General features: G+C 23.9%; 1 protein-coding gene across 3 annotated transcripts in view; it reads left to right on the top strand.

The window, feature by feature from the left end:
- LOC117176269 (glycogen debranching enzyme) overlaps positions 1–26,459 on the top strand; it is a 101,646-nt gene that overhangs the window by 34,176 nt on the left and 41,011 nt on the right. For all 3 annotated transcript variants that reach the window (XM_033366438.1, XM_033366436.1, XM_033366437.1), the window contains 7 exons: positions 1,709–1,921; positions 1,995–2,189; positions 5,783–5,912; positions 5,998–6,121; positions 10,532–10,797; positions 15,604–15,974; positions 22,146–22,349. In XM_033366438.1, the coding sequence (XP_033222329.1) occupies positions 1,709–1,921; positions 1,995–2,189; positions 5,783–5,912; positions 5,998–6,121; positions 10,532–10,797; positions 15,604–15,974; positions 22,146–22,349 (1,503 nt within the window). The remainder of the gene's footprint in view (positions 1–1,708; positions 1,922–1,994; positions 2,190–5,782; positions 5,913–5,997; positions 6,122–10,531; positions 10,798–15,603; positions 15,975–22,145; positions 22,350–26,459) is intronic.

The raw sequence follows: 26,459 nt of genomic DNA, 5'->3' as shown, positions 1-26,459 counted from the left end.
AAAATATGTATTGGTTGAAATATCACTTATTACATTTTTTTTTAAATCGTAACCGTTATGATGAAAATTATTTCTTTTTCTTGTTAAAGAATTAAAAAAATTTGAATTTTTTTTCTGTTTCGACTGAAAAATCTTTTTTAGTTGAAAATTCACCGTTCTGTTTGAAAATGTACCTATTTTATTGATCATTCTTAATTTTTGTTTGAATTCGACTCGTTTTTATTTTAAATTTAAATATTTTTGGTTCAAAAATGCTATTATTTGGTAGAAATTTTTTTGTTAATATTTCAATCATTTTGTTAAAAAGTTATCTTTTTGGTTGAAAATTCAACTTTATTGTTCAAAATTTGTCCTTTTGGCTTGAAAATTCAACAATTCGGTTGACATTTTTTTCTTTCTTGACTGAAAGATCTTTTTTAAAAGATTCATCTGTTTGGTTGAAGATTTAACTACTTGGTTGAAAATGAATTATTTTGCAGAAAAATCGTTTTTTTATTTGCTTGAAAAGTAAAAAATTCCGTTGAAAATTTACTTGTTTTGTAAAAAAATGCATCATTTTGGGTTTAAAATTCAACAATTAGGTTGGCATTTTTTTCTCTTTCTGGAATAAAAAATCTTTCTTGGTTGAAAATTCATCTCTTTTGTAAAAAATTGAACTATTTTGTTGGCCAATCGTATTTTTGACGAGAAAATTTCACAAGTGGCTAGGAAATTAAACTGTATGTTTTGAAAATTTTAATATTTGATTGAAAATTTCATTTCTTGATTAAAATTAATATTTTTAGGTTGAAAATAAAACTGTTTTGTAGAAAATTCAACTGTTTGTTCGGTAATTTAAATATTTGGTTGAAAATTACCTCTTTTATTAAAATTTCATATTTTAGGGATGATAATTCAACTACTTGGTTGAAAATTTAATTGTTATGTAGACAATTCATCTTTTTGGCTTTAAAATTTGACAAATTGTTTGACATTTTTTTTCTTTTTTGAATGAAAAATCTTTCTTGGTTAAAAATTCATCTACTTGGTTGAAACTTTAATTCTTATGTAGAAAATTCATCTTTTTGGCTTTAAAATTTGACAATTTGGTTGACATTTTTTTTCTTTATTGAATGAAAAATCTTTCTTGGTTGAAATTTCATCTATTTGGTAAAAATTTGAAATATTTTGTAGACAATTCGTATTTTTGATGAGAAAATTTCACAATTGGCTAGAAAATTCAACTGTATCTTTTGCTAATTTTAATATTTGGTTGAAAAATACATTTTTTGTTGAAAATTCATACTTTTGGGTTGAAAATAAAACTGTTTGTAAAAAATTCGTCTACTTTGTTGAATGTATAATCATTTTATTCAAATTAAAAATGTATTCATTCAGTTTCTCGATGGAATCATTAACGATTTCTTCACTATCGAGAATCTGTTTTAAATTTACAAAATTAAAAAATCAATCGTTTAGATAATATTTTCATTTGTGTCTTAACAAAAAATTCTTTCAAAGCCTCTTGTTTTATATTGTCTTGAATCTATTTTTATGATTCTAAAAAAATAAATCGTAACCTTGTAAAAGGGTGAAATTGAGTCAAAATTCTCGATTTTAGACGTTTTAGGGTGATTTATTAAATTTAAGGGTGAAGGGGGGATTTTTTAAAAAGGGAACTGACAGTGATCCCTATATCTTGGATTTTAAATTGGTTTTCAATGTATAGATCTGACTGTTTTGACGAAGACACCCGGTTGAAGCGTTGCGCAGAGGATTTGAGGAAAAAATTGCAAGAACTCAATGATGCGATTATGAACGAAGTTCAAAATAATCTGAACGCAGCGGTTGAAAATACAGTCGCTGGAATTCGCTACTACAGGGTACAATCGGATGGACCGAGAGTGAAAGAGGTCAGCGAAAGGAATCCTCTTGTTCCAAGGTATAATTTAAAAATTGGAATTTGGGAACAAAATCAAAAATAAATTTTTAATAATATTGAGAGTTTTTTTTAGGTATTTCACCGATTATGGAGCACCAAAGAATTTAGCGGAAAGGGAAGCGACGATGTATTCGGAATCAGGTCGATATCTAATGGCTCACAATGGTTGGGTTATGAACAGCGATCCGCTGAAAAATTTCGCTGATCCAGATTCCAATGTTTATATCCGACGAGAGTTGATCGCCTGGGGAGATAGTGTAAAGCTGAGGTAAATAAAATTTAATTAATTCACTTTTCTTTCGTAAATCACTTTTTAAGATAAAATCACTATTCACTTTTTACTTTGAAAATATCTATCAATTAATTAAAACAGAAAATTCCAGGATTTCTGAACTCTCTTCAGGGTGGCCGCTAGACCGTGAAACCTGAAAAACCGGGAAATGGCCAGTAATTTTATGGGACCGGGGAAAATTGGGAAATGACAGTCAATTTATTTTTTGACCGGGAATTTTATAAAATCTTTAAAATAAAATTGTTGTACAACTTTGATTTCAACCGTTTTTAAATAATTTCTGAAATTGTGATTTTTATAAATTATTATATCATTTAGTTTAGAATGCTTAATTCGAAAATATTTCGCTTTAAAAATTTTGCATTATAGATTTTTAATTTTTAAGCATGTATTTTAATTTGAAGAATTTTAAAATGCTGTTTTAAAGGTTAAAAAAATTAACAATTAGAAGTGTTTAAAAACGGGGTGGCCGCCGGACCGGGAATTTTACGAATTTTCAGAAGAAAAATCTGCCCAAGTTCGATTTTAACAGTTTTAAAAATAATTAAAGTGCAGTTTTGAGAATTTAAACAATCAAAAATTAAAATCATTTCAAGTTGAAATTTTTTGATAAAAGACAGTTTTATTTTATCAACTGTAAATATAAATAAATACATTATTTTTAAATGGATCTGTACTCTAAATATAGAAATCTGAACAATAATTGATTTGACCAAACAACTCTAGATCCGTTCAAAATTGGAGAATTTCCAGATTGTAACTCTTTCAATCCGAAAGTCTTGATAAGAATTGAAATTAATATATCATTTATTCCGATAATTTTATTTTAAAATAAAAATGTGCATAATTTATCAAGAATATATTTTTAACTCAGAGTTTCAGGTATTCCTTTATATTATTTTTTTACACTAAATTTAATAAACAAATTTATTAATATATTATTTCTATTAATTTTTTCAGCTATTAAAAAGTATGATGTAGAAAAAGAATAAGTATTTAATATTTAGCAATATTTCACTGTTAATTGAAGACGAGCAAATTAAAACAAAATATTTAAAATAAAACAATTTGAAACTGAATTGTTTTACATAAAAAGATTTGATTCGTTAGATTTTCGAAGAACTTTTAATAGTTTAGCGTTACAATTTTAATTGTTCTATTTAAAAAGTGTTTAATTTATAAGTAAAATTGTTAAATTTTGACGTATAAATAACAATTGAACACTTATTATTTGTAGAAAAAAATTTAGTAATTTTAAGAGATATGTAGAAGTTTTGAATAAATTCTAAAGTAATTAAAACTTGAAATTATTTTAAGTAATTTAAACGAAGTGTGTTAACATTTTTTTCAAAACTTCTAAATATATTTTAAAATTAATCGAAATTTTTCTACAGTTTGTGAAAATCCAGAAAAATAAATAAAATCCTTAAAATTTTCCATGTTCTTCCGGGAAAAACCCGGGTATTTTTTTCTTCGATTAAAACAGCCACCCTGTTTATTGCATTTTTTTCAATTCCTTTATATTTTGTATTTACCTTCAATTTGTTAAAATCGCCTTGAAATCCACTGAATTCAATGGATCTTTTTTGGATTTTCAACTTTTTTAATTAACCCTGAAGTCTTTTAAATTCACTTTAAATTGTTATGGATTTTATCAGATTTCTATTCACTAATTCTATTCAATTTCAAAATTTGTTATTCTATTCACTTGAATTGTTTTTCAATATTTTATTAATTCCCTTAAATTCTTGTAAATTCAGTCAACTTTACACAATTCATTGAATTTTTTGGCAGATATTTTTTAATTCATTCTGAAGTCTTTTAAACTCACCTTAAATTGTCAGGCATTTAATAAGTTTCTTTTAAATTCCCTTGTACTTTCATGAATTCATTCAAAATGAATCTCTTAAATACCTCTGCATTCAATTTAATTCAAATTGGTTATACTTATTATTAAAATTCATTTAAAAGTGATTCTGAGTTCTTATTAATTTTTCCAAAATTCTTTGGAATTCTCGTGATTTTTAACGCTGAATTTGATTGAATCCACTTGAATTTTTGTAAATTCACTTGAAATTCTTCTAAAATACTTAATTTGATGGAACTTGGTTTGTTTTTAAATTTTTGTTTAATTACCTTCTTTTCAATTCTTATGAATTTAATCAAAGTGACGTGAATTCCTTGACATTCACTATAATACTTCTGAGTTCAGCGAAATATTTTTATTTGAATTAATGTGCAATTCACCCTGAATTGTTGTTAATTTATCCTAACTTCTTTTAAAAATTGGAATTCTTCGAAGTCTCATGGTTTTGTAACTCTCGCGGATTTTTTTTAATTACCTTGAATTCTTCTACATTAATTTGAAATTCTTCTAAATTCACTTAATTCTATTGCATTAAATGAATTTTTAACGCATCTTGAATTCTTAGGCATTTTATCGTATTATTTTGAATTCCGTAAATTCTTCTAAGTTTACTTAAATTTTACTGAATTTCATCAAAGTCTCTTGCATTCTTCTAAATTCACTCTGATTTTACTGAATGCAGCGGAATATTTTGGGATTTAAAAAATATTTTAAACCTATTTTATTCATTTGGAATTCACCCTGAATTCTTATTCATTTATCCTGAATTATAACCAAAAAAAAATTAATTTCTTAGAATTCTGTTGATTTGTTTAACTCTCTTTGATTTTTTTTAATGCAGTTGAATTATTCTAAATTCAGTCAATTCTGCTGAAATTATTTAACCCTGAACGCAAATTATATTCTTAGGAATTTTATCATTTTGTTTAGAATTCCTTCGAAGACTTCTAAATTTATTCGCATTTAGCTGAAATCAATAGAATATTTTCAATTCGATTTTTCTTTTTAATTCACGTAAATATTAGAAAAATTTACGATAAATTTTTATGAATTCCACTTAATTTTTTTCATTTCATTTCCCTTAAATTTATCTAAATTCATTCGAATTTAATTGGTTGGTTTTAGAACACAAATTTGTGTAATTCGCCCATAATTCTGTTTAATTCAATTTTAGTCAATTTGATGGGAATTTCTTGATTTGTATTTTTTTCAATTAGATTCTTTTGAATTCTTATGAATTCCATCAAAGTCTTTTGAATTCTTATAATTTCACTCCACTTTTACTGAAATCAGTGGAATATTTCAGATTAATTTTTTTTTAATTATTTAAATTAATTTGAAATATAACCTGAATTAAAAAAAAATTAATTCTTTAGAATACTCTTGATTTTTATAGGCGTATTATCGAATTCTTTTGAATTTCTTTGAAAATTTTTTAAATTCGAAAGAATTTTACTGAAATGAATGGAATATTTTTGTTTAATTTTTCTTTCTTTCGAAAAGCAGCTACCTCAATTTGATTAGTGTAAATGAAAAAATAATAATGAAAAAAGTAATGATTTTTACATTTGCTGTTACGGAAAAAAGTAATTATTTAAAAGAAACTAGTTACTTTTCATCACTTTCTGTCAGAAAAATTCTAGGTTTAAGAGGTGTTTGATTAAAATCTTCATTAATTTGTTTATGAAATTTTAATTTTCAGATATGGAGATAAACCACAGGATTCTCCCTTTTTGTGGAAGCGAATGACCGCCTACGTTCAGCAAATGGCGAAAATTTTCGACGGTGTGAGGCTCGATAACTGTCATTCGACTCCAATTCCTCTCGCGGAGGTATAATTTCTTTTTTTATTGCTAATTTGAATTGTTTTTCTACTATAAATTTATTTTGTAAAATTAAATTATATTTTTCTTTCAGTATTTGTTAGATGCAGCAAGAAAAGTTCGACCCGATTTGTACGTCGTGGCTGAATTGTTTACGAATTCCGATCAGAAGGATAACATTTTTGTGAATCGTCTTGGAATAACTTCGCTTATTAGAGGTAAAATATACATGATATACATACCTAATCCCAGAACTTCAAAGTTTTTGAAACTCCCGGATTTTTCCCTGAATAATTTCCCTGGCCAATAATACTTAGATATCAAAATTTTAATCTTGTGATAATTTTACTATAGAAAATTTATACATAGAATAAAACCATTTTGAATTTGTATTTATAAATTAATAATAATATATTCATTAATAATGAGACTAATTTTCTTTTGAACTTCAAAGAATTCGGTGAAATTTATAATGATTCTGGGTGAATTTGAACAGATTCAAGATAAATTCGTAAGACTTCAAAATGATTCAAGTTAAGTTCAAATGAATTTAAATGAATTAAAAAGAATTTTATAAAATGCCTAAGAATTCAAGGTGAGTTTAAAAGACTTCAGGATGAATGAAACAAAAACTAAAAAAAAATCCATTGAATTGAGAAAAATTGAGTGAATTTAGAAGAATTCAAGTGAATTAAAAAATTTCCGAGAATTCCAAAGAATTTAAAGGGATTCAGGATAAATGATTGATATTAATGATTAATAAATTCTTTAAAATCCATTGAAATATTATAAAATATTATAAAATCTCGCGAAATTCTGTGAAATCTGACATTTTCTGAAACCCTGGAGAATTTATTAAAATACCTTAAAAGCTTTTAAAATCCCTTAAAATCATTCAAATCCTCAGAAATTTTATTTTAAAAAACCCGCGGAATCTTTTAAAGTTCCCTAAAATTTTTTTAATTCTTTGTAATCACTTTAAATACTTGAAATCTTTTGAATTATCTTAAAGCCTGTACAATTCCTTACAATTTTAAAAATCCCATAAATTTGGTGAAATCTTTAGTAATTTCACAAAACCTCGAATCAAATCTTGTAAAACATCTTGAAATCAGTAAAATATTTCAAAATACCTTAAAAAATGAGGAAATCTTTAAAATCCTTTGAAAGCATGAAAAGTCCCATTAAATCTGATGAAGTCCTTAAAAAACCCTTGGAATTTTTGTAAAAACCCTCAAATCTTTTAAATGCTTTTAAATTCCTTCAAATCGTTTAAATCGATTACAAATTCCTTGAATTTTGTAATATATTTCAAATTTTTTTTAAAAACTGATGAAATCGATTATATCTTCTGAAATCGCTTAAAATCCTATTAAATATGACGAAGTCCCTTAAAAGCTCCTTTCATTTTTAAGAATGCCCCAGAATATTTCAAATGCTTTTAAATTCCTTCAAGCCACTGAAATAAATTGCAAATTCCTTGGAATCTTTTAAAATATCCTATACATTTTTTAATTCTTTAATATCTTTGATATTACCTTGAAATATTTGAAAATCTTTGAAATTTTACGAAATTCCTACATTCTTATGAATAAATTTATTAAAATTAATTGAAATTTAATAAAATTTCGTGAAATTACATGAAATTTCTTTATATTTCATGAGAAAATGGAAAAATTACCATAATATTTTCAGAAATTTTAAAATCCATTAGAATCATTGAAATCCTCGAAAAATTTGTAAAATCATTCGTCTTGTAAAATATCCTAAAATATTTTAGGTCTTATAAAATTATTCCATATCTTCCGAAATTCTTGAAAACTACGAATTTTTCTAATCTGTATTAATTGCCTTAAATTCTTCTAAATTAAATCAATTTTACACAATTCATTGCATTTTTTTGCAGTTTTTTTATTCACTCTAAAGTGTTTTAAACGCACATTAAATTCTCAGGCATTTCATCGAATTCTTTCCAATTACCTTCAATTTTTATCAATTCATTCCAAATTTAATACATTCAATGAATTTTTTTTTAATATTATTGAATATTTAATCTTTTAAAATGCCCTAATATATTTCAAATCATTTCAAATATCTGTAAATTTGTTAAAGCTCTTGAAAATGATTTGGAGTTTCTAAAAATACCTTAAAATATTTTTGAAATAACTTCAAATTATTAAAATATATTAAAAATACCTTAGGATATTTCGAATGCTGTAAAATATTTCGAAAACCCTTAAAATTTTGTCAAATTGCGCGAAATTCCTTAGAGGTTTTAAAAACTATCAAAATGTTTCAAATTTTTTGAAACGACTTCAAATCATTGGTCCATTATAATGTGACAAAATCAAATCCTAGTAAATTTATTAAAACATCTTGAGACCTTTTAAAATCCCTGATAATCATTGAAGTCTTACAGAATCCCTTGGAATTTTCTCAAATATTTTTTAAAACCATTTCGATAATCTAAAACTATAAATTCTTTATAATCCCATGAAAATTGTTTTAAATCCTTTAAAATTATTCAAGTCATTATAAATTCATTGAAAATTTTTTCATTTCTTAAAAGCTCCATGGAATCTTTTAGAATACCGTAAAATATTTTTTAATATTTTGAAATATTTTTAAATCTCTTTAAAAAATGTTTAAAGTTCTGCAAATTTTGTTGGGCTTTTTAAAAATACTCTCAACTCATTCAAATCTTTGTAAATTCTTTGAAAATTTTTTAATTTCTTACAAATTTTAGGAATCCTTTAAAGCACTTTGAAATATTTCAAAAGAATTCCAGAATATTCAGAAATGTATATCTAAATTGAATAATGTTTAACCCATGGATTCATTTATTGATAGAAAAGGGACTAAAGTGATCTTTTTATTTTAAAAAGAGACTAAGAAGTTATTTAAACAAAAAAAAATACAAAAAGTGACTAAGAACTTCTTCTTAATTAATTTTCCTGACTTTTCAAAATTTTTTTCTTACATATCTGACTTTTTTCTTTGATCAAAACGATTACCCGGATTTTCCTTAAAGTCATGAACTTAAAACAAATTTACTGGAATTTTCTTATTCTAATTAGTTCTAATCCAGAAAATATTAACAGGGTGGCCGCTGGACAGGGAAGAAATGACCGGGAATTTTTTAAAGCCTGGAAAATCGGGAAATGGCAGTAAATTTTTTTTTACCTGCAATTTTACAAATTTTTAAAAGAAAAATCTGTGTACGTTTCATTTCAACAGTTTTTAAATAATTAGTTTAATTGTTATGTTTTTCAGTTATGCTATTATTTAGCTTACAATGCGTATTTCAAAATTTTTTCACTTTAAAAATTTTCCATTCAAAATTTTTATTTCGAAGCTTACATTTTTAATTTAAAGAATTTTTAAATGCGTGTGATTGAAACTTTATAGACTATTTTCAACTTAAGAATATTGAAAATATTATCGTTTCAGTCTAAAATATTCAATTTTTAACCCCTTCAATTTTAAATTTTTAATTACAGAAAAGATTAATTATTGAATATTTAGCAATATTTGAATTTTTATTTAAGACAAGTAAATTGAAACAATTTTAATGGTTGTATTTGAAAAATGCTTCATTTGTAAGTAAAATGTTCGAATTTTGATGTATAATTTACAAATTAACATTTGTAGACAAAATTTGAGTAATTTTAATAGATATTTAGTAGTTTGGAAAAGGATTAAAAATTATCATGCAAATTTTAAAAAGTTTTCTTAAAATCTTTTAGAATCTTTTTTGAAAATTTTGTTTAAATTTTTGAAAAACTTTTTAAATATTCCCTTAACATAAATTTAAAAAATGAAAAGTTATTTTTAATTTTCCTTGGAATCTTAAGAAAATGTTTTACGTTAAGTTTGAATCTTTTAAAAACTTCTACATATCTCTTAAAATTACTCAAATTTCGCCTAAAAATAATAAATGTTCAATTGTAAATTATACATCCAAATTGTGAAGAAATGTTCTAAAATTTGCAGGATTTTCTGAAAATTGTAGAAAAAATTCAATTCATTTTGACAGATATTTAGAAGTTCTGAAAAATTCCCAAAATAATTTTAAATTTAGAACAACTTCTAGATTTCTCACGATTTTGAAATAAAATGTTGAAGCTTTCCAAGGATGTTTAAACTATTTAAAAAGAAAATAATTGAATTTCGAATTTAAGAAGTGTTCAGTTAAAATTTTTTCAATTTTTGCAATATTCGATGCTAAAATTGATTTAAAAATAAAATTGATGCTTAGAATTCCTTAAAATTATGTAATTTTGAAAATTTTAAAGTTTATTTATTGATTTTTTAATTTAGAGCATTGAAAATGATAACGTGGATTTATATTTTTTTATATTGAAAAATGTTAGTAACTTCAATTTTATACGCTCAAATTATTGAGCATTTTAATACAACATTTTTTAATTGAAAACTTTTAAATTTCAATTTTAAAAGTTCAAAATTTAATAGTTTCACTTTGAGGGCTTCCATTTGCAGCTCAGTTTTTATTACCTCAAGTGGAACATTTTGTGGCTTTAGTGTTCCATTTTTTTAATTTCATTAACCGTGAAAAATGTTTGCGAACCGGGAAAAAACCGGGAAATACGATTGATTTTTGTTTTCAGAGGCAATGTCAGCATGGGACAGTCATGAAGAAGGTCGATTGGTTTATCGCTATGGAGGAGAACCTGTTGGAGCTTTTTTGCAATCAAGAGTTCGTCCCTTGGTTCCAAGCATTGCTCATGCACTTTTCTTAGACTTAACTCACGATAATCCTAGTCCTGTTGAAAAACGAAGTGTGTTCGATTTACTGCCAAGCGCTGGTCTAGTTTCGATGGCATGCTGTGGCAGCGGTAGCAGCCGTGGATACGATGAACTGGTTCCCCACCATGTAAATTTTAAAAAATCTCATTTATCTAAATAATATAGGCAGACTTAAGACTTTTTAAATCTGTTTTACCCGGATTTTTAAATTCTATTTGAATCTCTTCTATTCTTTTAAATATTTCTTGAATTTATTCGATTTTATTTTTTATTTTTCAATCTTACCAAATTGAAACTTTTTGTTTTAAAATTTTCTAGACTCTTTTTTGAAATTTTAAATAAAAAATTATGTAAAATTTTAACACAAATCTTAAGAAAAATCTTTTCAAACAATCTCTTGAAATTAATTTTTGAAAATAAAAAATTAGTTTAATTTTTTGCTAGGAACCTTAAATTTTTATTTTTTATTTTACTAAATTCTTAAAACATCTTTACAATATTAAATTAATTTTAAGTTGTTTCAAAACTGATCAATATCTCTTAAACTTACTCAGATTTTGTTCTGAATTATGCAATATCACAAAATTTCAGAAGTTTGTTTTAAAATCTTTTATATTCTTTTTAAAAATTTGAAGAAGTAATTTTAACAATTTTGTCCAATTTTCTCAAAAATTTGATTAAAAAACAATCATTTAAAATTTTCCCATGAATCTGAAAAGCGTTCTTTTTTATTCTCTTGACACCCTGGAAAATTCAATTTGCTCGACAAATTTTGAAATTCCGAAAAATGTTAGAAATTGTCTTAAAATCTTCCGTATCATTTTTCAACATATTTTGAAATCTTCAAAACTTAAAATTTTCATTTTAAAATTACATTTAAACTATTTAAAACTTTTCCAGAAATCTTGAAAAAAATGTAATCTTCAATATTTCAAAATCGATAAAAAGCTTCTAATTTTTTTCATATTCTTCCAAACAATTTTTTGCCCACAATTGTTTTTTTCTTATCTCTTTGAAAATGTAAGAAAGTTTACAAAATGTAGAGTGGAAGAGAAACGTTAAGAACAGAATTATTTAACATAATTAAATAATAATTTACAATTTAAATTTTCTTTTCTATCAATAATTTTTAGAAACATTTAGAAACAAATTTTATGATAAAGTAAAATGATTTATTTCGAAATTTAAATATACAAAATTGATGGTGCAGAAAATTCATAAGTTAAAAATGTTACCAAATCGTCTAATAATACCCCCCCCCCCTCCCTCACGCACACATAACAGAGCGTAACGAATTTAAGACCGGGAATTTACTTTCGTTCGCAGTAAAATTCAAGTTTTCATTATTTTAAAGATTTTGGTCAATTTATAAAGGTGATTTCTACTTTATCCTACAGTCGCAGATTTTCCAGATTATCTCAGCTTAATCTAATCAAATCATAATTTATTATTTTATTTTTATTTATGTATAAATTAAACTAGTTGTTTCAAAATATATGTACTTTATGAAAATTTCGCCTTTTTGTTGAAAATTAATCTTTATGATTGAAAATTCATCTTTTTGGTACAAAAGTCAACTATTCCAGCTGAAGATTCATCATTTTAGTTATTAATTCATCAGTTTGATTAAAAATCAAGTCCGTCGACTAAAAATTTGAATGGCCATTTTTGGTTGAAAATTGATGTTTTCTTCTTCAAAATTCAATAATTTGTTTTGAAAATTTGTATTTTTTTAATTGTAAATTCAACTATTTTGATGAAAATCTACATATTTGGGTAAAAATCGATTTTTTTAATGATATTTTTCTTCGCATGTTAATCTTCTTGTTTCAAAATTATTCTTTTCGGTTAAAAGTTCAAGTATTACAATTAAATATTTATAATTTTAGTTGAAAACTTATTGTTAGGTTTAAAATAAAATTACTTTGTTGAAAGTTAAACTCTTTGGTTGAAAATTCATCATATTAATTAAAAATTCATTTCTTAGGTTAAAATATGAGCTTATTCGATTGAAAACTTGTTTTTTCTTTGGATGAAAAGGAATTCTTTTTCCGAAAATTTAATGGTTTTGTTGAAAATATGTTTCTTGTTTAGTTAAAAATTATTTCGTTTTTTAAACCAAAAATTTAACTGAAATTTTAATTGAATATTCCATAATTTTAGATAAAAATTCATCATTTTGGTTAAACGTTCATTTATTGCCTGAAAATGTAATTATTATCTTTTTTGATTGAAAATTCATATTTTTTGTTAGAAATTAATCTTGGATGAAAATCCATCTTTTTGCTAAAAAATTTAATTATTCCAGTTAAAGATGAATTATTTTAGTTTAAAATTCATCACTTTGGTTCATTCAGTTTGGTTAATCCTTAATTTTTTAAACTTAAATTTTAATTATTTAAGTTTTGATTGAAAATTGGTCTTTTTTAGTAAAAATTAATTTGCTGTTGTTGAAAATTCAAGTATTTCAGTTAAAGATTCATTATTGTAGTTGAAAACTCATTTTTTTGGTTTAAAATTCAATTAAAAATTAAATAGAGAAATCTTTCACCGAATCGCGAAATCGAACTGAATCAATAGAACACAACAAGAAAATGTAACTATTTCTGATTGAAAGTTCATTATTTCTAATTTAGAATCCTAATATTATATTTTAAGCTCAGAATTTATCTCTTTTGCTTAAAATTTCTACTATTTTTATGAAAATTTAATTTATTTTGTTGAAATAATCATCTTTATTGACACAAAATTCGTCATTTTGGATTGTACATTTATCTTCTCCTAGGAAATTCATCTTTTTTAGCCGAAAATGCAACTGTTTTATTTAAAATTCATTTTCTTGGATAGAAAATTCGTCCTTTTTGCATGAATGTTCATTTTTTGGTATAAAAGTTTTTGGTTGAAAATTAAACTATTTTTAATTGAAAGTTCATTATTTTTAGATAAAAGTTTTTTTTTTAATTGATAATGCCATTATCATATTTTTGTTTCATAATTAATCTCTTTTGGTTCAAAAGTGAATTATTTTGTTGAAATTGAACTAGATAACGAATTTTCAACAAAAAATTTAATTTTTCCGTTTAACTTTTAACGAAATAATTAAATTTTCAATTAAAATTATGAATCTACAACTGAAATAGTTGAATTTTCAACCAGAAAGATTAATTTTCTACCACAAAAGACGAATTTAAAATATATTCCATAAAATTGTTTCATGTCTTCCGAAAATCTAGGAAATTCTTCAAAACCCTATGAAAATTTGTTTGTGTCCCTTAAAATCAGTTAAATACTTAGAAATTACTTGAAAATGTTTAAATGTCTTTAAATTGCTCTGAAATCTTAAAAAAATAAAATATTTCAAATCCTTTGAAATGTGTTGAAATCCCATGAAAATTCTTTGGAATTTTAAAAAATACCCTAAAAATTTTTTAATCGTTTGGAATCTCAACATTCCTTGCATTCACCCTAAAAGATTTTAACTACTTTGAAATGTTTTGAAATTGCTTGAAAAAATTCTAAACTCTTGGAAATTCCTTAGAATTTTTAAAAATACTCTAAAATCTTAGAAATCCTTTGAAATCCTTTCAATTTGTGGAAATATATTTAAAAATTTAGGACTATTTTTATATGTCCTAAAATATTGCAAAAGAATTCAAGAAAATCGAGAAATAGGTGTATAACAAAAAACTAATTTCAGAAAAAAAGTGACTGTAAGCGACTGTGTTTTCGTAGAAAATTCATCTTTTGTGGTTTAAAATTAAATTGCTTTGTCACATTCGTCTTATTGAATAGCAAATACGTCTTCTTGGCTCAAAAGTTCTTTTTTTTTAGAAAATTCAACTAATTTGTCAAAAAGTTGTCTTTTTTGGCCGAAAATTGAACTATTTTGTTGCAATTTAAAAAAAATAGAAAATCCATCTTTTTAGAGTGAAAATTCATCTTTTGTTAGAAAAGTAATCTTTTTTCATCGAAAGTTTATTCATTTTAATTGAAACGTCTAATATTATATTTTTGGGATGGAATTCATCTTTTTGGGTCAAAATTTCTACTATATGTTTAAAATTATCATTTATTTTTTAAATTCGATTATTTTGTTAAAAAGTTATCTTTTTTGGTCGAAAATTAAACTGTTATGTTAGATATTTGTATTTTTGGATAAAAGCTCAACTGTTTGGTTAAAAATTAATCCGTTTTGGCTAACTATTGTACCATTTTGTTAATTTTTTTAAAGGCAACTTCTCTTCATTTCAAAAGGGAATATTTTTCGGTAAAATTTTAATTAATCTTTATTGGTTCAGATTTCAACTACCTGGTTAAAAGATGAACAACTTTGTTCAAAATTCCTTTTTTTAAATTAAAAATTCCTTTTTGTTTTGTTGAAAATTAATTTTTTTACTGAAATTTTAACGGTTTCATTTTTGGTTGAAAATGTCGTATTTTTGTCATTGAAAATTAAACTATTTCATTTTTGGTTGAAAACTGTTTTTTTTTTAGTTAGAAATTCATTTATTGGTTGAAAATTCATCTATTGGGTTGAAAATTAACTCTTCTGGTTGAAAATTCATATTTGTGTCTTAAAAGTTCAACAATTTTGTTGAAAATGCGTGTTGTTGGCTTGAAAATTTAACAATTTAGTTGAACTTTTTTCTTTCTTGCCTGAAAAATCTTTATTGATGGAAAAGTTAAATCATTTGTTAAAATTCTTTTTCTTTTTTGGTTTGAAAATCCATATTTTTTGTTGAAAATGCAATTTATTTCAACGTGTATTCTAAGAAGTATGATAACTAAATTAAGTTTATTTAAAAAAATTTATTATACTATTATTCTCCTATTTTTGTGAAAAATCATCCTGTCTCTGATTTATTAATATCGTTCTGGACTGTAAAGTCTGTATAGGTTTTAAATATTTATTAATATTTTCCATTTTTCTCAGATACACGTCGTAGATGAAGAAAGGCAATATCCTTCCTGGACAGACGATGTTAAATTAGCAGACGAAAGTCCAAGTCTGGTTGGACCAAAATCAGGAATTATAGCCGCCAAGAAAGCACTGAATGATCTTCACAATAGTCTCGGCCGAGAAAAATTCTCCCAAGTTTTTGTTGATCAAATGGATGCGGACGTGGTTGCAGTAACAAGACACTCGCCATCTACTCATGAAAGTGTAGTTTTAGTAGCATTCACTGCTTTCAAGCATCCTGATCCCAATGCTAGTGATCTTCGACGTCATGTCAAACCATTACGAGTCGAAGGAGTCGTGGAAGAAATTATTTTAGAGGCTTCCTTTTCTCACAAAGAAGCGAAGTGAGTACGAAAGAATATTCTCGAAATATTGAAAACTTACAAATTTTATTTTATTTTTAATTTCCACTGGACCTACAGAAATCCCTCAGGGATGAGAAAAGTATTGATTTGCCCCCTCTAAAATAATGATTGAATTCATCAGATCGTTTGAATTTTTCCAAAAATCTACCTGAAATCTTTCAGAAAAAAATAATGCATGTCTTTAAAATTTTCTTAATCTATCCGAAATCTTTGTAAATTAAATCTTTGGCAAATCATTGAAATCGTTGTCGAATATTTTAGGAATATCTGGAAATATTTGTGAAATTGGTGAAATATTTTATGAATATTTGATCATATTTTTGAAACGATCGAAATATTTGGAAAATTATGGAAATCTTTTAAATCTATCCGAAATCTTTATGAAATATTTTAAATCTTTAGGAAATAATTAAAATCTTTATAAAATATATTTTTTTAATGTTTAAATTGTTGAAATCTTTGGAAAATCATTAAAGCCTTTTAAATCTTTTAAATATATCCGGAATCTTTGCGTAACATTTAAAGTCTTTGTGATATATTTGGAAAATAATTACAATCTTAGTGAATTATTTGCGAAATATTTTATAAATATTTTGTCATATTTTTGAAATGATTGAAATCATTGGAAAAACATTAAAATCTTTGTGAGTTTTTTTTTAATCTATCAAAAATCTTTGGAAAATCATTAAAATAGTTGCCTCTTTTTTAAATATTTTGAAATCTTTGGGAAACCATTAAAGTATTTGTGAAATCTTTTTAAACTATAAAATTTTTGTAAAATATAAAAAATATTTTTAAAATATTTTATTATATTTGTGAAGTTCTTCCAGTACGTGCGAAATGTTTGAAATCTTTGTAAAATTTTTGAAAAATAATTTGAAATAATAATTTGTGAAATCTTTGGAAATCGTTGCGAAATATTTCAAATATTTGGTCATATTTTTTAAATTATTGAAATTATTGGAAAATCATTAAAATATTTGTAATCTTTTTGAAATATTTGGTATCTTTTTTAAATTGTTGCAATCTTTCTGAAATCATTGAAATTTTTGTGAAATGTTTAAAATATTTAAAAAGTATTTTATAATCTTTGGGAAATTATTGAAATCTTTGGGAAATAATTATAATCTTAGCGAAATATTTGAAATCTTTGTGAAATCATTGAAATATTGATGAAATCTTTCCGAAATCTTTGCAATTTTTCTAAAATCATTGAAAACTTTGGGAAATAATTGCAATCTTTGTGACATTTGGAAATTTTTGCGAAATATTTTATAAATATTTGATCATATTTTTGAAATGATTGAAATCACTGGAAAATCATTAAAATCTTTGTGAAAATTTTTATTCCATCCGAAATATTTATGAAACATTTGAAATCTTTGTGAAATCATTGATATTTTTGTAAAGTATTAAAAATATTTTTTAAATCTGTGCGAAATATTTGAAATCTTTAAGAAATTTTTCTGAAATCATTGCATTTTTGGTAAAATATTAAATAGATTTTTTAAATATTTTATAATCTTTATGAAAGCATTGACATCTTTGAGAAATAATTTAAATCTTTGTGAAATCTTCGAAATGTTTGGAAAATCATTGAAATCTTTATAGTATTTTTAAAATATTTGTTATCTTTTTTAAATTGTTTAAATCTTTGTGAAATCATTGAAGTCTTTGTGAAATCTTTTTCAACTATCCACATTTTTTGCAAAACGTTTGAAATCTTTAGAAAATCATTGGAATTTTGGTAAAATATTTAAAATATTTAAAAAATATTTTATAATATTTGTGAAGTTTTTTACATCTGTGCGAAATATTTTAAATCTTTGCGAAATCATTAAAATATTTCCGAAATCATTGAAATTTTCGCTTAATATTAAAAAGATTTTAAAAAGATTTTATTATTTTTGGGAAATCATAGAAATCTTTGTGAAATCTTCGGAAAATAATTGCTATATCGTGGCATCTTTGCGAAATATTTTTAATAATCTATAAATATTTCATCATATTTTTAAAATGATTGAAAGCACTTGAAAATCATTTAAATCTTTGTGAAATTTTTGTCAATATATCCGAAATCCTTGTAGCATATTAAAAATATTTTGGAAATATTCGATATCTTTTTTAGAATGATTGAAATCTTTGGGAAATCATTGAAGACTTTGTGAAATCTTTTTAAAATATCCGAATTCTTTGAGAAAAATTGGAAATCATCATGAAATCTTGAAAAAATCATTGAAAGTTTTGCAAAGTATTAAAAATATTTTATAATATTTGTGAAATTCTTTAAATCTGAGCGAAATATTTGAAATCTGAAGTCTTTGTGAAATCTTTGTAAATCTTCGAAATATTTTTCAAACATTTGTAAAATTATTGAAATCTTTAAAATCATTTATTCCTTTGTGAAGTTTTTAAATCTATCCGAAATCTTTGTCAAATCTTTTTGAAATATTTGAAATCTTTGCGAAATATTTTTAATCTTAAAAATGTGTTGGATATCATTAAAACTCTTGAAAATATTTTTGAAGTATTTGGCAAAATCTTTTTAAACTATCCGAAATCATTGTGAAATGCTTAAAAAATCATTGAAATCTTTGTGAAATATGCGAAATGTTTTTGAAATATTTGGTAATATCTGTGAAAATCTTTAAATCGTTGCGAAAAATTTGAAATCTTTGGAAAATCATTGAAATATTTGTGAAATCTGAATATTTATACCATTATTAATTATTATATAATATATAATATTATATATAATTATATATTATAATCAGTGAAACACTGGAACACAGGGAAAAGTCAGGAAAATTCAAGATTTTTTCAATAAAATATCACTTTAGTCATTTTTCTTTCAATACTTAAGGATACTTAAAAGGATTCCTAAATTTGTTTGAAATTTCAATAGTTTGAAAAGATGTCAAAGGATTTGAAATATTTTGATTATTTTTAAAAAGCCCGGGGAATTGTTAAGAGCTTTAAAAAGTTTCAAGAGATTAAAAAAGATTTCAAAGGGAATAAAATATTTTACGGTATTCTAAAAGATACTACGATAATTTTTTTAAAAGTTAACAATTTTCAATGAATTTCTAAGGATTTTAATAATTTTAGTGATTAAGAAAAAATGTTCATGGGATTTTAAAGAATTTACAGTTTTAGAGGATCGAAAAGGTTTAAGATATTTTAAAAGATTCCTAGGGTTTTTATCAGATTTCTGAGGATATCAATGATTTTCAGAGATTTTAAAAGCTCATTTCATTTGATAATATTTCATGGGTGGCAAAGAATTTATTCACAAGAATAAAAGAATTTCGTCAGATTTTAAAGATTTTCAAAAATGTTCAAACATTTCCAAAGATTTTAAAGAATTTAATAGATTTTAAGATATTTTAGAAGACTCTAAGAAATTTTTAATTGCTTTCAACGATTTGTTGGTTTTACAATTTTACAACATTTTAAGGGATTCCAAAATATTTTATAGTATTCCAAATATCTTAGGGCATTTTTAATAGATTTCAATAATTTGAAGTGATTCTAAAAGCTTTGAAAGATTTTACGGTATTTTAGAAGATTTTTAGACATTTTGAGGGTCTTAAAAAATTGTCAGTGGATTTCGAAAGAGTTCGAAGGATTTAAAAAATGGTATAATGTTTAAAAAAATTCTAATACATTTTTAGTAGGTTAAAACAATTTTCAAGGAATTTCCAATTATTTGAATGGTTTTAAGGGATTTAAACCAATTTTCTTGAAGTTTTCAAGAATTTTGGAACATATGGAATAATTTTATAGAACCTATAAAGTTTAAAGATATTTTGCAAGATTTCAATGATTTTAATAGATTTTAAAATCTTTCAAGATATTTTGATAATATTTCCAGTTTATCAGTAAATATCAAAAGATTTTATGCAATTTCACGGGATTTTATTAAATTTTAATGAATTTTAATGAACTCGTGCGCATAATTTAGGGATTTAACAGCATTTAAAAAATATTCATATACATCAAGATTTTATGAAACATTTTACTTTAAAAAAGTATTAAAGAAAAAAGTATCAAAGAATTTCAACCAATTTTAAAGGATTTGAAATATCTAAGGGTATTTTTAATATGTTTCAGTAATTTGAAGTGACTTAAAAGGATTTAAAATATTTTAGGACATTTTGGAAAATATTAATGAATTTTCAAGAGCTTTAAAACGTTTTGAGAAATTTCAAAATTGTTTAAATACCTTTAACTTTTTATTTAAATTATAAGGAGTTTTCAAGAGCTTTAAAAAACGAAAAGAATTGTTAAAATATTTTGAAGAAATTGAAATATTTGAGGGTTTTTAAAAAGATTTCAAGGAATTTTTAAAGCGCTTTAAAACATTTCAAAGGATTTCAAAACATATCAAAGGATTTGCAATATTTTAATTAAAATTAAAAATGTTCCTAGGAATTTTTAATTGATTTCAATAATTCGAAGGGATTTAAAAGAATTTAAAATATTTTAGGACATTTTGAAAAATATTAATGAATTTTCAAGAGCTTCAAAAAACGAAAAGGATTTTTTTAATATTTTGAAGAAATTGAAATATTTTAGGGTATTTTAAAAGATTTAAAGGAATTTTCAAAGCGCTTTAAAACATTTCAAAGTATTTCAAAAGATATCAAAGGATTTGTTATATTTTAATTAAATTTGAAAATGTTCCTAGGAATTTTTAATGGATTTCAATAATTTGAAGGTACTTCACAGGATATTAAAGGTTCCAGTTTATCTAATAAAATTCTTAGTAATTTTCAAAGACTTTAAAAAATTGAAGGGGATTTTAAGAGATTTTAATGGATCTTAAATATTTTAGGGCTTTCAGAAAGATACCAAGGAATTTATAAAAAGGTTTAAAAATGTATAAGGATTTGAAAAGATTCTAAAGGATTTGAAATATTTTAGGTTATTTTAGAATATTAAAAGGCATTTTCAAAAGCTTTAAAAAGTTAAAGGGAATTATTTCAAAAGATTTGAAAGGATTTGTAATATTTTAGAGGGTTTTAAAAGATTCCAAAACATTTGTAATTGATTTCAACAATTTTAAGGTATTCGAAAAGATTTTAACGTATTTGAAATATTTTAGAGTTTAGAACTCTCAAGGCACTTTTAGCAAATTTCCAGGATTTTAGAAAATATCCGATTTCACAGGATTTTATAATATTTGAAAGGATTTCAAAAAGTTTATTTTAAAGAATTTAAGGATTTTTCGGGGTTTCAGAGATTATCAAATATTTTTTGCAACTCATTGGAATTAATTTGGAATTCACCTTTATTTTGTATTAATTGATCCTGAATTGTTTTAAATTCTTTTGACTGTTCTTTAAATTTTGAATTAACCTTAATTCTACTGAATTCACTCAATTCTACTCAATTCAATGGATTTTTATGAAGTTTTAAAATGTTTTATTTAATTTATCCTGGCGTCTTTTAAACTCACTTTTAATTATTGTGGATTTCGTCAAATGCTTTTGAATTCCCTTGAATTTTTCTTAACTCATTTAAAACTTACTGAATTCAATGCATTTTTTTATTTTTCTTTAATTGTTTTCAATTTAATTGAATTTTTTTATTTGCCTTGAATTTTTACGAATTTGATCGAATTCTTCTTATTTTTACTCGAATCAAGTACGTTTATTATATAATTTGAAATTCTTCCAATTGATTAGATTTCTGTTGAATTTAACTTAAGTTCTTTTTGAACTCGTATGAATTTCTCCTGAATTAGTTTAAATTTACTTGGAATTCTTATAAATTTCATCGAATTCTTTTGAATTCTTTAAATTTCGAAATAGTATGAGTCAAATTATTAATGCACATTAGTTTTTTTAGTTAAAAATTAGTCACTGTTGGTCACTTTTTTTGGTTAAATTAGTTAACTTTTTTTTAGTAAATTAGGCTCTGGCAGCCCTGAGAATAATACATTTATAAATTTATCTGCATTATTTTGCTGATAAAAGATTCTATATTAAAAATGTTACAAAGTTAGAATTTTGATCTTTGATTATAATTAGTCTGAGAAAATGAGAAATCAGTCAGGGAAAAGTTAGCGAATTTAAAGAAAAAAGTTTTGCGGCCACACTTGGAATTATGTTTAACCTAATCTTTTAAGAATAATTTTTATTTTAGAAATGGATCTTCACCTTTCCGCTATCCTGAAAAGTACGTCAAGGACGAGAAGATCATAAACGGAATCTCTGAGTACTCAGTAAACGTAAAAGAACACGTCCAAATTTGTGATTCCTCAATTCTGGAAAAAGTCGACTCTGGCGATCCAAAAATCACACAACTTAACTTCGTCAACTTCCAACCCGGTTCCGTGGTAGTGATTCGGTAAATTGTTAAAAAATTTTATTAAATTTATTTCTTACTTATGATTATTTATAATACAATGTCGAGTACTATTCAGTGGTGTAGAGTCCTAAAAGAAAAATTGGCCTTTCGGTAATTTCCATAAACTACGTTACCATTTTGAGGGGGGGGGGGGTAAAAATTAGGTTAAGGAACAAGGGGGGGATATAAGTGGAAATAATGTTAAAAAGTTAAATAATGTTCAGACCTTTATTGAAAAGACTGCTATTATATTTTTAGTTCGGAAATAATCAAGGTCAGTTTAAGTTTCTATTATTTGTTTGAAAATTTAATTATTGTATTGAAAATGTAACTATCTTGTTAAAAAGGTCATCTTTTTATCAAAAATTTTACTACTTTGTTAAAAATAAATTTTTTTAGTTAAAGATTTATATAATTGATTTAAAATTCAACTATTTTAATGAAAATTATTTTCATGTTGGATTGGAAATCAATTTATTTAACTTGGAATTAAAATGTTGAATTTTTGGTTAAAAATGTCTCTTTTTCATATAAAATTTAACTGTTTTGTTAAAAATGTACCTTTGTTAGTTTAAAGTTCAACTTCCAGATTGAAAATTCATATATTTGGTTGAAAATTCGTCTTTCTTGGTAGAAATTTAATCTTCTTAGTTCAAAATCTATCCTATCTGGTTGAAAATGCAAGTGTTTGATTGAAATATCAACTATTACATGCTTCGTAATAAGATCAGCTTTTTTGGTTGAAATATTTTTTAGTTGGAAATTCAACTATTTGGTTTTATAAAAAAACTGTTATGTTAAAACTTCTACTATTTTATAGATAATTAATCTTTTTAGCTTTAAAATTAAACAATTTTGATGAAAGTATATATGTATTCTGTTCAAAATTCGTCTCTTTTGGTATAGCATTCATTTAACTATTTCATTTTTGGTCTAAAATTGATCCTGTATGCTTTACAATTTAAAATGTAACAATTTGATAGAAAATTTACGTATTTTGTGGAAAAGTATTCTTTTTCGATGGAAAATTAATCTTTTCAACTTTTTGGTGAAAAAATTCATATAATTCGTTGAAAAGTCGTCTTTTTCTATAGACAATTATTCTTTTTTTATTAAAATTTGAACGTTTTAGTTGAGAATTCAGCTATCTTGTTAAAAAATTATTTTGATTGAAAATGATCTTTTTTATTAAAAATTCAACCTCTCCGATCTAAAAGTTCACTGTTTTCTAAAACATTCGACTTCCTATTTTGAAAATACCCTTTTGTACAAAATTCATCTTTCATGGTAGAAAAATGATCTTTTTTAGTTGAAATGTCGATTTTATTTGATTAAAGTTGAATTACATTGCAAAAAAAAAAAGAATTTTGTTATTAAGGATTTATAATTTGATTTGGAAATTCAAATATTTGCTTTTAAATAAACTTTAATGCTAAAAATTCTACTCTTTTGTAGAAAAATGTCGTTTTGGTTTTAAAATTAAATAATTTTGTTGAAAGTACATGTATTTTGTTCAAAATTCGTTATTTTTAGTAGAAAATTCATCTTTTTCGTCGGAAATTTAACTTTTTGGTTGAAAATTTAACAATTTTGTCGAAAATTGTTTTTTTACACAGTTTTTTTTAATCAGAGCTTTTATCTAAAAATCTAACTATTTCATTTTTGGTGGAAACGTTATCCTGTATACTGTATAGGTTCAAAATTTTAATATTTCGTAGAAAATTCTTATTTTGTGTTAAAAGGTCGTCTTTTTCGGTAGAAAATTAATTTTTTTCGTGAAAGTTCAACCTTTTGCTTGATAATTCAACTATCTTTTAAAAAATTTATTTTTCTTAACTGAAAAATATCTTTTTTATTAAAAATTCGTCTTTTCCGATATAAAAATCTACTGGTTTCTAAAAATTATTGATATTTAGCTTGAAAATAATCTTTTGTTGAAAATTCATCTTTCTTTGTAGAAAATGAATCTTTCTTGGTTGAAAATGAACTTTTTTTTATGGAAATTCAACTGTGTTCGAAATTTTTTAATTTTTATCTTGAAAAATCAAACATTTGATACAATTTTAGTCTTTTCTGTTTGAAAATTTGGCAATTTATTGAAAATGATTCTGTGCATGCAGAAATGTCCACTATTTGGTTACAAATTTAACTGTTTTGTTAAAAATTCCATTTTTTTCAAAAAGTTCGTCTTTTTGGCTTGAAAATTTTACTATTTGGTTAAATCTTAACTATTTTTTGGAAAACTCGTCTATTTTATAAGATAGTTCATCTTTTTTGTTGAAAATTGTGCTATTTTGATGAACATTTGTTTCCTGTTTTGTTAAAAAAAAATTTTCGAAACTAAGAAAATTAAACTTTTTGGTTCAAACTTCATGCATTTTGTTAGAAATTCGTCTTTCTTGGTAAAATTTGTATCTTATTGGTTGAAAATTATATATAAACTGTTACATGATTGGTTGAGAATTCATCTTTTTTGGTTGAAAAGTTTATTATTTGCTTTTAAATTAACTTTTCTAATAAAAATTCTACTGTTTCGTAGAAAATTAATCTTTTTGGCGTTAAAATACACGAATTTGGTACAAAGTTAAACTATTTGGTTAAAAATAAAACTTTTTGGTTTAAAAATAGTATTTCCGGTTTTAAATTCAACTTTTTGTATGTAATTCATCTCTTTGATTTTCAAATTTTTTCTAAATTATTTTGTTTATCTGAAAAATGAAATATTCCATGTTTGGATAAAACTTTATCCTGTATATTGGATAAGCTGGAAATTCGTCTTTTTTGATGGAGCATTAATCTTTTTGGTAGAAAATTCGTCTTTTTAGTAGAAAATTTAACAATTTTGTTGAAATTTCGTGTTTTTTTTGTTCAAATTTTTTTTATCCGAGTTTTTATCTGATAATTTAACTATTCCATTTTTGGTTGAAACTTTATTCTGTATGTTGTATAAGTTAATAATTCAAATGTTTCGTAAAAAATTCATACATTTGATTGAAAAGTCGTCTTTTTGGGTGAAAAATTAATTAATCTTCTTCTAAATAATTTGTCTTAAAATTCAATATGTTTGATTGAAAGTTAATATTTTATGTGGAAATTACAACTATTTGGTTAGAAATTCAACTATTTTGTTTAAAATTTTATTATTTCTGGAAAATTGAACTATTTTGTTAGTCATCATTTTTGGTCGAAAATTCAATTATGTCGTTAAAAATTCATGTTGTTTAAAATTGATAATTCACCTTTCATGATCGAAAATTTGGCTTGAAAATTTTACTATTTGTTTAAATCTTTAAATATTTTTTTGTAGAAAACTCTTTAAAAATGTTTTTTTGTTGTTGAAAGTTCAACTTCTAGGTTGAAAATTAATATATTTTGTTGGAAATTCGTCTTTCCTGGTAGAAATCTATTCTTTTTGGTTGAAAATTGATCCTTTTTGGTTAAAAATGCAGTTGTGTTGTTGAAATATAAACTGTCACATGCTTCGTAGATAATTCATCTTTTTTGGTTGAAATTTTAATTATTTTATTTAAAGTTGGACTACTTTGTAGAAAAAAAAAGAATTTTGTTATTATGCATTCATAATTATAGTTGGAAATTCAACTATTTGCTTTCAACTAAATTTTTATATTAAAAATTGTGCTGTTTTGTTCAAAATACATATTGTTTGGTAGAAAATTAATCTTTTTGGTCGAAAATTCATCTTTTTTGTTGAAAATTTAACAATTTTGTTTAAAAAAATAATTTTTCGTTCAAACTTTTTCTATCAGAGTTTTTATCTAAAAATGTAACTGGTCCTCTTCTGTTTGAAACGTTATCCTGTATGGGTTACAAATTTAACTATTTGTTAAGAAATTCATTTATTTTGTTGAAAAGTCGTCCTTTTCGGTAGAAAATTAATCTTATTTGTTGAAAACTCAACTGTTTGATGGAAAATTAATATATTTTGTTAAAAAGTCGTCTTTTTGGATAGAAAATTATTGTTGGTTGTTTAAAATTCAACTTTTTGGCTGAAAATTCAACTATCTTGTTAAAAATTCACCTTTCATGGTAGAAAAGTCATCTTTCTTGGTTAAAAAGAATTTTTTTTTTGGAAATTCAACTATCTTTTAA

The sequence above is a fragment of the Belonocnema kinseyi genome, chromosome 7 (genome assembly GCF_010883055.1).
Source record: "Belonocnema kinseyi isolate 2016_QV_RU_SX_M_011 chromosome 7, B_treatae_v1, whole genome shotgun sequence".
NCBI lineage: Eukaryota > Metazoa > Arthropoda > Insecta > Hymenoptera > Cynipidae > Belonocnema > Belonocnema kinseyi.
This window is presented reverse-complemented; position numbering and strand designations above follow the sequence as displayed.